At 28.9% G+C, this 14,787-nt stretch overlaps 1 protein-coding gene across 1 annotated transcript in view; it reads left to right on the top strand.

Moving 5' to 3' along the window:
- LOC100164262 (protein O-mannosyl-transferase TMTC1) overlaps window positions 1-14,787 on the top strand; it is a 120,070-nt gene that overhangs the window by 19,639 nt on the left and 85,644 nt on the right. Inside the window, exon 2 of the mRNA XM_001943223.5 lies at window positions 9,165-9,342. Coding sequence (XP_001943258.2) covers window positions 9,165-9,342 — 178 coding nt within the window. The remainder of the gene's footprint in view (window positions 1-9,164; window positions 9,343-14,787) is intronic.

The following is a 14,787-nucleotide window of genomic DNA, read 5'->3' as shown; positions in this document are numbered from 1 at the left end:
AATAAACGATGTAGGTACGTGGTTGTAATTTTTAGAGTATCTACATCTTGTTTAAAGTTCTATAAAAACTTGAGATGCGTTAAACTAAAATATGTTTGAATAATTTACCCTGGATTGAAACTTAATACCTAGATATTTTGTTAATAATTAATATTTGCACATAGTATTTTATTCAAAAGTGATTTAATATACCGCGTAACTCGTGCAACTCGTGCAAAATATGTAAAATATGAAAGTTTTGACGTTCAAAACAAAACAAACATGAAATGTGATTATTAAATAAAAAGTATAATTAATAATTAATTTGCTTGTGAGGTTAAATCAATAAGTTTTGGTAACTTTTGCATTTGGAATAATATTAGATAACTCCGAGTTAAAAATTCGTTGGATTATAACTTCATTCCAGAGTGTGATCAAATAATAGTAAATGATAAAGTGAGATTAATCCTAAAACATTAAAAGAAAAAAAAAATATTTCTTAGAAACACTATGAACCTTTTTTTAAGAAATATTTAAATGATTAAAAGGTAGTTGACAGTCGTGAAATGGAATATCTAGGATACTTGATTTGCTATAATTCACAAGAAAAAGTTGCATAACAAAAGATTCTTAAATATTTAAAAATATTTCAGCTTTTATCTCTATAAAATCAGTTAAAGAACTTTAAGAAATTTTATAAAAATGTGTTTTCTATTTGTATACCAACCAAAAATATGAATTTTATCAAATTTATTCGAATAACAATAGGATTTTTATAATTTTCATGTATATTTGGATATTAAACATTGGGCAAAATATCTAATTAATTCAAACCGTTATCAAATATTGTAACACATGTTTTGACTAACTATAGTTAATATAAAACAACACTATTTAAGATTTATTCGAAACTCTCTGTTTAAAAAAATTTAGATTGATTGTTACAAACCGGAAGTCATGTAATGTTGATTAAATATTGAAATTAAATAAAACAAAATAAAGCTAATTAATTTAATTTTCAAACGTTTATAAATAAATCATAATAGCTGATAATCAGATATCATAATTAAATTTTTAAAAAGTTTAATATTATGATGCAATACACTTTGTAATATAACATGTATATGTATAGGTTATAGTTATATCATAAATGCATGTAGGGATTATTTGAATACTGAAAATATTCGTTTTTTTTAAAACAAATTTAAATATGTCTGCGAAATTTGAACGTGCGGGATGCTCGCTGGTGAACCAATCCCCTCGACTGATTATTTTTACAAATTTATGTTTTAAATAACACAAAAAGAACCATACTAGATTTTTTAAAATTGTGATTGTTATAAAGTATGGAATATCGACCTAACCTAACCTAACCTGTATGTTTTATAGTTTTGTAAAATCATTTTTAAAGACTGTTAACAAACATTTAAATAACTAAGAAACTAATTATTCGAATTTTAAATAGGTATAAAAACATTTTAAAAATAATATCCACTAAGTAATTTACGGTAAACAAGGGGGGAGGGGGTTCTCATTTGAAAAAAAAAACAAAAGTTTGTATTGCTGTATTGAGTATATTTAAGAATTCCGAAAGTCAGAATTAGAATAAATTCACTATTAAAAGAGATAATGAGTTTAACATGCTCGGTGAATCACTCTGTATAATATCGCTCTGCCGTATTATGTTTCATATTTTTGATTTTAGCTTTAGATAACCCACGAAATGATAATACAATTTGTACTTGTTATTTTTTTTTACATCAATTATTCATAATATTATAATGATGTACGTTATTTAATAAATTAATGTTTGGCGCGGGGAGCTTAATGCAATACCATTTTCATATCGTGTCTGAAATGGTGGAATAATAATATCATATTATAATATATAAACACCGACGATCGGTTCAATCATGCCCTTTCACATGGCCGAACATGATTTTGCACATAAATATCAATCAGCCGTGAGGAATTTCGTTACAAATCCACACGAACACTTCAAATTCACGTTTGTAGTATTTTTTTTTTCTTGCACAGGAAATTATTTTGCAAAACAGTGAAATAAACTTTACTCGTCATTGTGTTTAATGTGAATGGATAGTTGTAGATACTATGTGCGCTTTGTTTTCGTACGGGATAACTACGACAACATGTCGACTAGAATTTGGCCCAAAATTAAATTACATTCAAACAGGTTTTCAAGTTTAAAAAAGAAAAGAAAATTAAAAGAAACGGAAAAAAGTGAAAAAAAAAATTATCGCTGTAGTCATGCAGAACTTTATCTCGGTTGTTTTGTTATAATTCCATTTTCAGAGCGCACAACGTGACATTAAATTCGTCCGAATCAAATTTCATTACACCTAATTTACTTAACAAACAGCTAACTTCATAATTACAGAGCGTAGAAATTCCTCACAGCACTCCGGCATTGTTGTATAATAATATGATTAAATGTACGGTAAAACTTCGGCATTCCGTTGTGATATATTATTATATTTTTTTTCTCTCTCTCTTCCCGGAGGTCCTCTTGCCGTCGACCGAAAAGTGAGTGCGCAGGGTTAGACAGCTATAATAGAGAGTGGACAAGCGGTATGGGAGCAAGGGAGAGATGATAATTGAGTTTTGGTTCTTTTAATGGAAGTCTGGGAGGCCATATTTGGAAATTACACCAGAACACGCACGTCATGCAGCCCGTCATGTCCGGCTAATCAGATTACCTGACGCAAAGGGCGCGTATATGGGCTTTGTGTTTTGTAGAATCTCATTAGAAAAAAAAAAAATTTCCAAGGTAAAAATAAAACCGAATAATTGTGTTTTCTCTTGGCCACATATTATTATACTAAATAAATCTGCCACATAGTGCACACATTGTGAAAAATGTTGTTATATTATTATTATATTACTTCTGAATAACCGGCTGGATGCAATTACTTAAAAATAAAAAATAATATAATATCTACCCACCTACTATCTAGTCACGAACCATTTGCGAGATAATAATGTTTAAAGTTCAACTACTACCATATTTGCGTGCTGAACAATAATCCCCAACGGATACTTATTCATGCAAACTCGAATCGCCGCGATAAATGTTAGTTTTAGGGGAACAGCCGTGAATAATAAAAAATCGAATCCGTAAAATGGTTTTTAAAGTTTTGTCAGTGAAATGATTTGAATGCAAATTGCAAACGCTATACCTAATACCTATCTAGGTGTATTAAAAATAAAATTGTATCGACAGAGTATATAGGTACCAAATAATATTGTTGACTTATGCTCAGAATATAAAACATGCAATTTTCATGATACGTCTTACAAGATATATTTTTAATACTTCGAGATTATTATATTATTATAGTAATGCTATACGTATTTATTTCGTAATAATATATAATATAATATATATAAAGTATAATAATATTATCTATATTATAAGGTTTCTATTATTTGCAAGACTACAAATAATTGATCATATGATTAGTTTTCATTAGCAGCAATTTGTATTCGTATTCGTTAGTTACTTTATTATCTCACAATGATTTGCGGATTCAGTGTTAAATTATCATAATTATTATAAAGACTTTAAATCTAGCATAATATAATATCTATGGTTTATTCATTAATATTGGTTTATGAGTTTTTCGTAAATACGTCGACACAATATGCAATTTGAAACTGTTGGGTTAATTAGTTTTTGATTTTGGTTCTCTGTTCAATATTTTAAAAAATCGAATCATTTTTAAGGCAATATAGTATAATGTGTGGCAAGGGCGGGAAGTGAGCTATTTCAGTCAAGGGCGACGTGTGTGGCACGAGCCTCAAGCGAGGGCCGAATTTCGCCCAAAACTGAAATTGCCTTCCCGCACGAGCCACACATACTATTTTTTTATCACGCCTCTGCATCCATCGATCACGGTAAAGGTGATTCAGGGATCTACGTAACATCTAAACAATAATTATTATATACGACATCATTGTTTTTCACGAAACAAACGATTTGGTTTTATTTATTTTAAGCGTCACTTATGGATATGATATAATAAGATAAAACCAAAAGTTTATGTTTTTTAAGGACCGACGACCGTGGTATAGATTTCAGTGTCTGTACTCTGTTTGTGCGGTGTATACGCGCGTGAAATGTGCGCGCAGCACTTTTGGGGATTTCCACTTTACCGCCCGGCTCTTTTGGGGATTTCCACTTTACCACCCGGCACTTTAGGGATTCCCACTTTACCGCCCGCTGGACGGAAAACAGACGCTTTCCAACGCTTCAACCGCCATCGAAAATCAAAATTTCGCCGTGAAAAAGAATTATATACAATATAATAAAGACTAAAAAGTATGAATGATGTAGGTATCATTGCCATGTGGCATGCGCCTGTATTATAATACATCATGTTCATTAGGTATTTTATTAATATATACTTATTTGTATGTTCCATAACATTTTTGTCACCAGAGATGATATTTCAATTTCATATTATAGTATAAACATTTACACTAATTTAAAATAACTGTAACTGTTTGAAATAAAAAAATTATAGAAATTTATAATTAGTATTATTTTTAAAATGAAAGTATCAAACTAATTAAAAATGTTTAGTCTTATAAATTTCAAGATGGTGAGTTGACACTTAATCAGAAAATGTATTACCATTTAATTTAATAGAAGGAGTGTAATTTTATTTTGATGCTAACGGTCAAATTAGCTCATCGTTTATGCACTACCTTTTATAAATTTATAATAATATGTAAAAAACGTTAACGAATATCTACTTGCCCATTAAAATAATATACATTTTTATTTCGTTTTAAATTAAGTAAAAAAAAAAAATATATATTGACGTAGGTATATTATTATTTTTATTGATACGATTTCTAAATATAAAAATTAAACGAACATAATTCAAGAATTGTTACCCATAATTTGATTTGTTCTTGAATGGATATTGTGTAAAGCTAGTCCATTGATCTTAAAGAATGTATTAAAATTTAATACAATTAAAATTATGAAATAATTAAATTAATCATTTTTATTTGTGGTTACTTAATGGTGTTTATCGAACCACCAAATTTGTAGGTAGGTAATTGGCATGTGGTCTTCTACAGTTACCAATTTGTTTACATAATCATTTTATTAATACAGTATTTTAAATTTTAATCAATAAAGTTCCTTCCACTTACAATAATTTATTATTGGAATTGTTAAGAACTAAGAGAAAAAAATATAATTATACCTTGTTGCTTAAGCAGTTTATCAAACCTAACCTATAACAATGTTAACTGTAGTCTTCACTGTGTTAAAAAAAAAAAAAAAAAGTTGACTCTAATAAATAATGTTGGTCTTACCTATATTAGTGTAATAATGTCTATATTTTGATATGCAAGTTATATAGTCGAGCTGATATCGATGGAGCACAATCGTATTATGTGCACTGTTAAAATATTATCGATATGTTATTAATTTATTCGATAGATGTTTTAATTTACCTCTAAACAATACCACATATCAATACAAGGTTTTGAATTAACCTATAACTATACGATGGAGGTAGTCTGACAAAATAATCGATTTACGCAGTGTTTTAATCACATCAGCATTGTAGCTACTCGCTATTACTTTACTTCCCTCCGTTGACGTGATGGGAAAAGTTTTAAAACGACTTCATTAAAGCAAAACCAGGATGGGAATTCAGGCACTCGGACTTTGTTGCAATCTATATTCCTTGCATAGGCTTTATTTAAATTAACTTGTGGATAATCGTTTGCCAGAATAAAATTCTCCACGAGACTCTAAGCTCTTCGCAGAATAACTCGCAGTTTTAATTATTTCCAAAGAGAGTATAATCTCTCAGTTTTAATTATAAGTTGAAAAAGTTTGGCATGGTCTACATCACAAATCGAGCAAACAGTTCTTATCGAGTATCCGTTCCCAAATAGTTTGGATTATGGCCAACGAAAAAAAAACAGATAATTAATTAAATCATTAAGGATAATATTATCAATTAAAAATAAAATTATGAAAATTTCATTGCAGTTTAATTGAAAAAACCTACGTCAGTGCATCCACAGTAAATAATGCGTATCTATCGTCCAAATATCAAAAGGTGAACTTTGAAAATACCTAGATATTTTAAATGTTTGTAATAATCTAGGAAAACAAATTAATATGATGGGATTGAGTAATTAATACATGGGAAACGTATGATAACAGAAACATATTATGTATATATATTATAAACTAATAGTGAAGTGGTCTTACTTACTCATATTAGGTATACATAATCTTTGTAACACTATCATGAGTCATCAGTCACTATATATATATAAGACGACGTGACTACCTGTAAGCCTACTAACTTATCATGCCCCTGAATTTAAGCATCACATTATTTTCACACTTTCACAACTAAATATCACTTAATTTACATTTTTACCGTTTATATATTTAATATTTTTTACATTTTATTCAAATATTTTAAACCAATTTAATTTATATAATAGTTCAGGGATTCTTTTTTAAACATTTAACTAGTTCCATTAATTGTGGTTTGTAATGGTTTACAGCTTTGTAAAGCTTTAGACTTTTCAACAAAAAAATATAAAACAAACATACAATTAAATTCAAGTCTGTAACAATGTAACATCGATTATATGATAATTTGTTCAGGCTAGATACTCTCATACTTGTAAATATACATACTACCTCCTTTTTAGAAGGTGGTATACGTTCAAATACAAACATCGAAACTATTTCTACTTAGTAAAATACGCTAATAACTTACATTAAAGAGTTAAATTATTACAATATAAAGTAATTTGCTAGATCTAACTTAAATAAAATATTCAGTTTTCAAATATTTTTAGATACCTACTTCAGGTATATTCAAACTCCAGCGCTCCATAAATATTGAAAATTTAAGGTCAAATTTAAAGTTTATTTTTCGTTTTTAAATGTTTTTTGACTGTTATTTTATTTTTGTTTAAAATCATTTAAACATTAATAATATACAACCTGAGAAAAGACTTACTAGAGGTAGCCTAAATTATTATGCATAGCAGGAGTGCAACCCCAATGATAAAGACGCAAAACTTTGGTAATTATAATTGCCAATTAAGAGTCGAGTGAGTGTCATTAAATTATTACAAATTATACATACCAAATAATACATTCTTAGTAGAATTAAATTCAAATGTAAATAATATTAGTGTAGATAATATTTTAACATAAATTATAAATAAACTAGGATATTGTTTTCATTTACTTACTTAAGTTTTCTTATTTATAAAAATACTATGTTATTATTTTATAAAATAACAATTTAAATTGAAAAATAATAATTATTTCATGCGCTTTCTTGTATTGTTTTGAAACTCTATATTAATTGAAACAATTTTGTATTTATATATTTTATTCATATTTTAAGACGTTAATAACAACAATATTGTTGTAGAAACTTTGCGTTTTTTAATTGGATATTTTGATTGGCAATTGAATACAGATTGTAATTGAATGTGTTCACTTTTTAGGTTTTGAGTTGGTTTCAGAAATATTGTTAACAACAGTAGAATAAATAGCTAGTTGAAGAAAATATATTTGCGGAAAAAAGTTATAAAAATATTACCAGTTTTAATTAAGTTCTGACTGTGATCAAAAAAGGACTCGTAGGCAACCGTTTATCAAATACATTAATTTTAACAATTTATCGTAATTTTATTCATGTCATGAAATATGTTATGATATTTCTGAAATTATTTTAATGTTTCACTCTCCTAGGTCTAGTATTTATTGTATTAATACACTATTTATTAATTAATACAATTCCGATATACCTAACTAAAAAGTAATAAGTTAGAAAAACAAAAAGCAATTGCTACCAATTTTGTAGCTAAATATCATGTACTGTAATAACTATTTATTTTTGTATGATATTAATTCAAGTTACACTTTTTGAGCGCGACGACCGAAGTGACAAAATGATTTTTTTTTTTTTTGATAATGGTAGCTAAACACCGTACGGAAATATTTTATTTGAGACTTTTTTTGCTTAGCAACTGGTTAGACTGTAAATAACAAAAATAATAATAACATCTTACGGTCACGCTTTTTCGTTACGAAAAAAAATTTTTCAGTGATCACGCCAAGCCCGTGATAAAAATTATGCAATAGCTTAAAAATAATGTAATTTAAATAAGTAAATATTGTTAAATCATATTATTGTATATAATAAACATAAGACTACCTATAAGAGAGAAAAACAATCATGTAATTATGAACATAATAATATATTTTAGGTGGAAATATTAGGTTGCCTACTATTCATATAAATCTGTATCCATATAATAACCTATAGGTACTTACAAATTTTATATATTATGTATTCTTAATTGCTATTCAATGCATGTCAAAGTTAACAATACAATATATTGAATATATTATTGTTTGATAACAAATGACAAAAACAATTTAATACCTATATTTTTTTTATATAGAGTTAACTTAATTGCTGCATAAAATAGTACCTAATTATAATAAGGATTTTAATACATTTTTTAACTAATTAAGTTATCTGAAATAAAAGCTACTTCCAAGGATATTCTTTGGTGATAATTTAACATTAATATGAGAAATATTTTATAAATAGAACAAATTTGTTTTTCTCAATCTAAAATTGACTCTTTCTAATACTTTAGATAATTTAATAGTTTAAATAAAAATAATTAATGTACCTAATTAATTTCTGCATATTGTAATTTCTCACTTTAAATTAGAATTTCACCATAATTTAAATGTATAGGTATGTCTAACGATTGGCCATAGTGGCGTATAAGTCGAAGGAAATTATTTTGAATACATTGATAAATGTAGTTTAGTAAAATATTAGTATATTAATTAATTAATGCTAACTTTAAAGATTTTTACATTAATTTATTCAGATAAGAGACCCATCATAGTGGTTTTGGGTTATGGTATTTTTGCGACATATTTTTAGGAAACCTATAAACATGTTAGACCTTTACTCATAATATTGTTTAGATTGTCGTTAAATACAAACTTGTCGTCAAAAAAGTATTTGATTCTTATTTGCCAGTAAATAATATATTATTTAGTTAAAATTATTCGTACCTACTACTTATGAACTGTGTTTATTTGTACATTGAAAATGTGTTTTTGTGTGTTACAGATTGAACCATTATGTATTTGGACTTCAACCTGTGTGGTTTCACGTGGTTAACGTTATACTTCATGGCCTTTGTAGCGTTTTGTTTGCCCGCCTGTGCATTTCAGTTGCCGGATTAGAACATAAATATGGACTTTTAGCTGGAATTGTTTTCGCTGTCCATCCGATCCACACAGAAGCGGTGAGTAAACAAAGCAAAAAAAGGTTTAAGTAGATACCTCGTAATTGAGAACTAAGTCACTGTAATATATGTGTTCAATTTGAATACAATAGTAAAACATTTTAGTATTATGTAAAATATATTGTAAAACAATTATTCTGAGTGATGACCATTAGGTATTATATATTAATAAGCCTATATTATTAAGTATATTTTATGATATGTTTTTATTGCTGTTTAGTTAATTTATATTACTATTAGTAATACTACAGTAGAGGTTGAATTAAATTTAGCTGAAAATAATACATTTTAAAATGTCACTATGTGTATAAAATATAATAATATAGGTACGTTAAAAGTTTCAAGTACCTACCACGAATAATATTTTTATATTACAAGAAAATAACTAAAATCGTAATTCTTCGTTTAAATAATTAATTTCGTCCAAATTTGAAAATAAAACGTCAATAATAAAACTGTGTTCATATATTATTTTCAGATTCTAATGTGGCGCGATGAATGTGTTGATTTTACAAAGATGTGTTTTTTAATATTTTTTTTTAGTTTTGAGACCTTTGTCACTTTTGGGGCAATACAAATGCTTTGATTTTCCACTTTAAGGGTGATCGTTTCAAGTAGGAAATTGGTTCTAGTTGGAACATTGGAGGGCCAAAACTAACAAATTCCCAATACTTTTAAAAATAACCAGGCAACACGAACATTTTTACGCAATACAAGTATACAAAAAAATGGAGAGGTACCTATTGTTTTTTTTTGTGTTAATCATAAATGAATATTTGTATTAGTTTTTTAGATTCTGAGCGGAGCGAGGAAGCTATTGTTTTTACAATGGTGTTTATTTTTTTATTTTTTTATATCCTGTATACAAAATTTCTATCAGAATGAGTGCTTCGATTTCAACATATAGTACCTTATCTTTTAGCAAATTGGATCAAGATGGTACTTTAGAGAGGTCATTTTTAGATTTTCTCAATAGTTATTTATTGCTACGAGAAAAACTACCGAAAAATTACGAAAAAACGCTGAAATTGGGATTTTAATTTCTAACGCTTTGCTTATCACCATGGAAACGAATAAAAAATTATAATATTATAATATTAATTAAACTTACATGATAAAATAAATAATAACAATATAAAATATCCAGACTGACGAACCGTCTCCGCTCAGAATCGTTTTTCTTATACAATGATATTATATCATTGAATTCAAGTCTAATACAATCCAATATACAATGACCCACTTGTAATCTACTGTACAACAGAGCGACATCCACTTACCTGATTTTTTCCATAAATATTGTTCAAACAATTTTAACTGGGTCAAAAATCTTGTATTTATTTTACATGGTTCCTTTTGAGTAGTTTTTATAACTATTTTTTACTTTTTTATCCCTTTAATTGTGTTTAGTTGGAATACATATCACTTTGTATGATGACTCTGGCAACAGAGTTCAATGTAAATAATTATCAATTAAAAATATCAGTAGTTATAGGGTGGAAAGGTTGTTTAAAAAAAAAAATAAGACGAAAATAATACATTTATAATAGGGAGACGACGGGTTGAAGATTTATGTTCCATGAATGGAACGGGTTCGTGGAATCCTGAATCTGTTTATTCCTGTATATTTACAGCTATCTCGTCGTTTAAACATTTACGGATTTATCGTTATTCCAAGGTCATTGGAAGGGAGCAACAGTGATCGAAAATGTTCACATTCACTTTAATGTTATTAGGTTTGCAAATGATGTGGCAGTGGTGTAAAGAAAACAACAAATTTGGTCAGGAGTATAATAAAAAAAAATAAATAATAATAATAATAATAATAATAATAATAATAATAATAAAATATCTACCTAAAAAGTGTTTCAAATGATATACATCCGACTTCTGGGATGCTTGGCCGACTTTTTGATACCTTTTTTTATTGCGTCCTTGTGTAAAAAAAGCAATGAATGGCCAAAAGTTTCAGGCCGAAAACTCTCGGTTAGCCAACTCCTTTTTTTTATCACTAATGTTCAAGGATCTTTGACGATGCGTGAAAACTTTTTCTTGCCTCTTGTATATTATAATATATGTCATGAATAATTGTTTATTTTCTCACTCCAGCTATTGTATTTCATAACTTTATTTTCTGTTGATTCCAGACTCCAGTTAACAAGACTGATTAATTATTATGCTACCTAGTAAAAATAGTAATATCGTTAATATTGGGTATATCATTTATTTTTATAGATTTATTGAGATGCAAAATTACTATCGCTTACTTATTTTATTTTTTAAGATAAATTCCAAATATTTCACAACACAATCACTTAATTTATTGCATTTAATAAAAGAGAAAATATTAATCGAAATGATTTAAGCGTATATTACATTTAAATAGTTATTAGTAATATTGTTGTACGTCACTCTATTCGTTTTATATTGCTCACTTTTATGAATAATATAAAAATATAATGTGAAATGCAAGGTGTTTACAACTTAGTAGGTACTTACGTCATACCCAGCGTATTATACATTTATACGAGTATTTTATTAGATTATTATGAATAAGGTAGTAATATTGTGCAGTCACAACTCGCTGCTAGTAAATTTATCAGCTATATGTAATTACATAATATTATTTAGTCGAAGATGGGGTTTCAAACACAACTATAATATTATGCTACTACGCGTTTGTTATTGATCGATGGTTGACAGTAAGTTTTTCCCACAAAATTTAATATACTGGTCCACTCCGCAGGCGGTGGTAGTGGCCCGCCAGCTATATCAGAGATTTCAGTGCCACGTGGTATTTTGTCTCCTGGAAAAACTGTCGATGGGAACTTGGCTTAATCTGTTACGACGTGTGCGGATTTCCGGGGCAGTAACTCTTTGTGTGTAATATAATGGCCAAAGTCACCGGCATCTCCATGCGAAGCTTTTACGCGTATATAGTCCCCAGGGGTGATTTTAATTAAAAGTTGTCGTCGCCATTGTCGACGTTAGATTATTTTGAACGTACGGTGTTGGTGGTGCCGGCGAACAAACACAGCACACGAAATAATCGACGTAGGTAGACGAAATTTCGGTGAAATGATAATAGTGTATATATATACACCTTCCTATACGTTGCCGCAGTATGACTAGGCCAGCACCGTGGTCGTGGTATACGCAAGTGTATATATATAGAGACATATTATATAGAGCTGTAATAATGGTGCCCCGGAGACGTTTACCGTTTTAATTGCGCAAGCTCGCGCCATTCCGTCTTTCCAATCACGTGTGTGTGTCGCGGTGAAAATGACTTTCCTATTTTTTCCGCCAATTTTATTTTCGTCGTCTCGGACTCGAGACGAATTTTCTGCCATTCTGTGTAATTTCCCTCGACGGTCAAAGGCCTGGACAATATGTACGTGCGGCGGCGGAGTGTGCTTCGAATCGCCCTTAATCTCGTTACACCATTGTGGTCACGCTCCTCTATCGTCGACGAATAGTAGCGCACTTTTGGAGACAAGGGCACGTGGTTCGGTTAGGTTAGCTTTCCCTTCCTCGTGCAGAAAGTTCCATAGTCTTCGTGTCTCTCACGTACACAGCGTGTAATATTATTACGCGTAGTGTATGTACTTAACGTGTTACAATATACATGTTAAATGGCCGGTGTACGAGGCAATAATTTATAATTATTAAATATTAAGCCCATCCGATCACCAGGGGATGTTAAAAATTGAAAATTATGGCTATTTTACTATTTTATTTTTATATATTATCAAACACAATTTCCTTAATATAATATTATGACTGAGCAATAATTTAGTATGAATAAATACATATTGTCGATATATTTATATAAAAGACAAAAAATGTTTGTGACTGACTGTGTCTTTTGTACATTCCTAAACCGTTCATCCGATTGCGATGAAATTTGGTACGGAGATGGATTAGACCTCGAGGAAAAAGATAGGCTGAAAGAAGGTAAATAAGAGGTCTAATCCCGGGAGGTTCTCAAAAAGGGATTTTGAGATTATTATTGTTATTATGATTATTATTTTTTTTTGTTTATAAATGGTTGCTATTGGTTTTATTTAGTTTTAATAATAATAGTTATTATTATTAATGCGAAAAACCTGACTATTTTAGTACATAACCGAACCACGGTTTCGGTGGACCAAATTTTTGATACTTATTAGAGTTAAATTATACACTTACATACGCACCATGTGGAGTCCGCAATCTACCACAGGTAGATTGCTTACCTGATAATATGCTGCTTGCATAATAACAAAAACATAGCAATAGCAACGCATTGTTGTGTCTGCTAGCATAAAATAATAAATTAAGAATATTATGCATTCAGTTGTTAATAAAGCTAAAATTACCTATGTCGATAAAAACTTATGATATGGAGTTATCGATAATTCTATTTAATTTTTAAGGGTGGTCGGTGGCGGACAGTTATTTTACCCAAAACATACCTACCAATCTTTTTTCCATCGTACTGATCGATCTTGTAATGCGATAATCGTTTTTAAAACTGATTTTAATTCGTTATTAATTATTATATTTTGAAAAAATTGGATATTTCAACGCAAAAAAACTATTTTTGTTATTTTTGTTGTAATTTAGAAATATTATTGGTAGGGATTAGTAACTTATTGTCACTGCATAATATTATACAAAATGAAAAAAAAAACATTATCAAGCTACTTGATATTTTTCCTCCACAATAAAAATCTATGAATCATATTATATATGTTTATGTTAATAACTCAAATAAGTACCGTGACCACGAAAACCTTACGAAAAATCTGTCAGAAATAAAATTCCTTGTATAGCCTTAAAACATAGTTATAATATTATGTTTACTGTTAAGTCGGTGGCTGCAGATAATTGTTATTTTAACCAAAACATACCAATCTTTCTTCCATCATACTGATTGACCTAGTAACGCGATAATACTTTTTAAAACTGATTTGGATTCGTAATTATGTCTAGTGGAGTTATATATATGGAGTTATATAGAGTCTATCAGTCCACTTTTTCCAAATTGTACGCCCTACCCCCTCTCCAACAACAACTATTAATTTAGTTTGAATATTTTGAAATTTTGGATTATTATCTTTGATTATTCGGAATTTAAATCAGAAATCTTAAAATGTGGACTGACTATTTTCAAGTATACTCCTTTTCAAAAGAGAATATACCGCTTTCGCGCATGTCGAATGATTCGATTGGTTCGTCAAAAACCACGTGATCACGCTAACAATGGGAAATTGGTGGGGAATGCACGCTGCCGGACATCAATTGGTCGCCGACTGGTATATTCTCTTTTGAAAAGGAGTATAGACATTATCCCCAACAAAAACATAACCGTGAAAAAAATGCCAAGTTCCAAACTCTCTACCAAAAAAGTCAGCCTATCCAAGTAGTGAAATCTACATTGTGGCTAAGTCTGCTATTTTT

The sequence above is a fragment of the Acyrthosiphon pisum genome, chromosome A1 (assembly GCF_005508785.2).
Source record: "Acyrthosiphon pisum isolate AL4f chromosome A1, pea_aphid_22Mar2018_4r6ur, whole genome shotgun sequence".
NCBI classification, from domain to species: domain Eukaryota; kingdom Metazoa; phylum Arthropoda; class Insecta; order Hemiptera; family Aphididae; genus Acyrthosiphon; species Acyrthosiphon pisum.
Note: the sequence above shows the minus strand (reverse complement) of the source record. Positions and strands in the feature narration are given on the sequence as shown.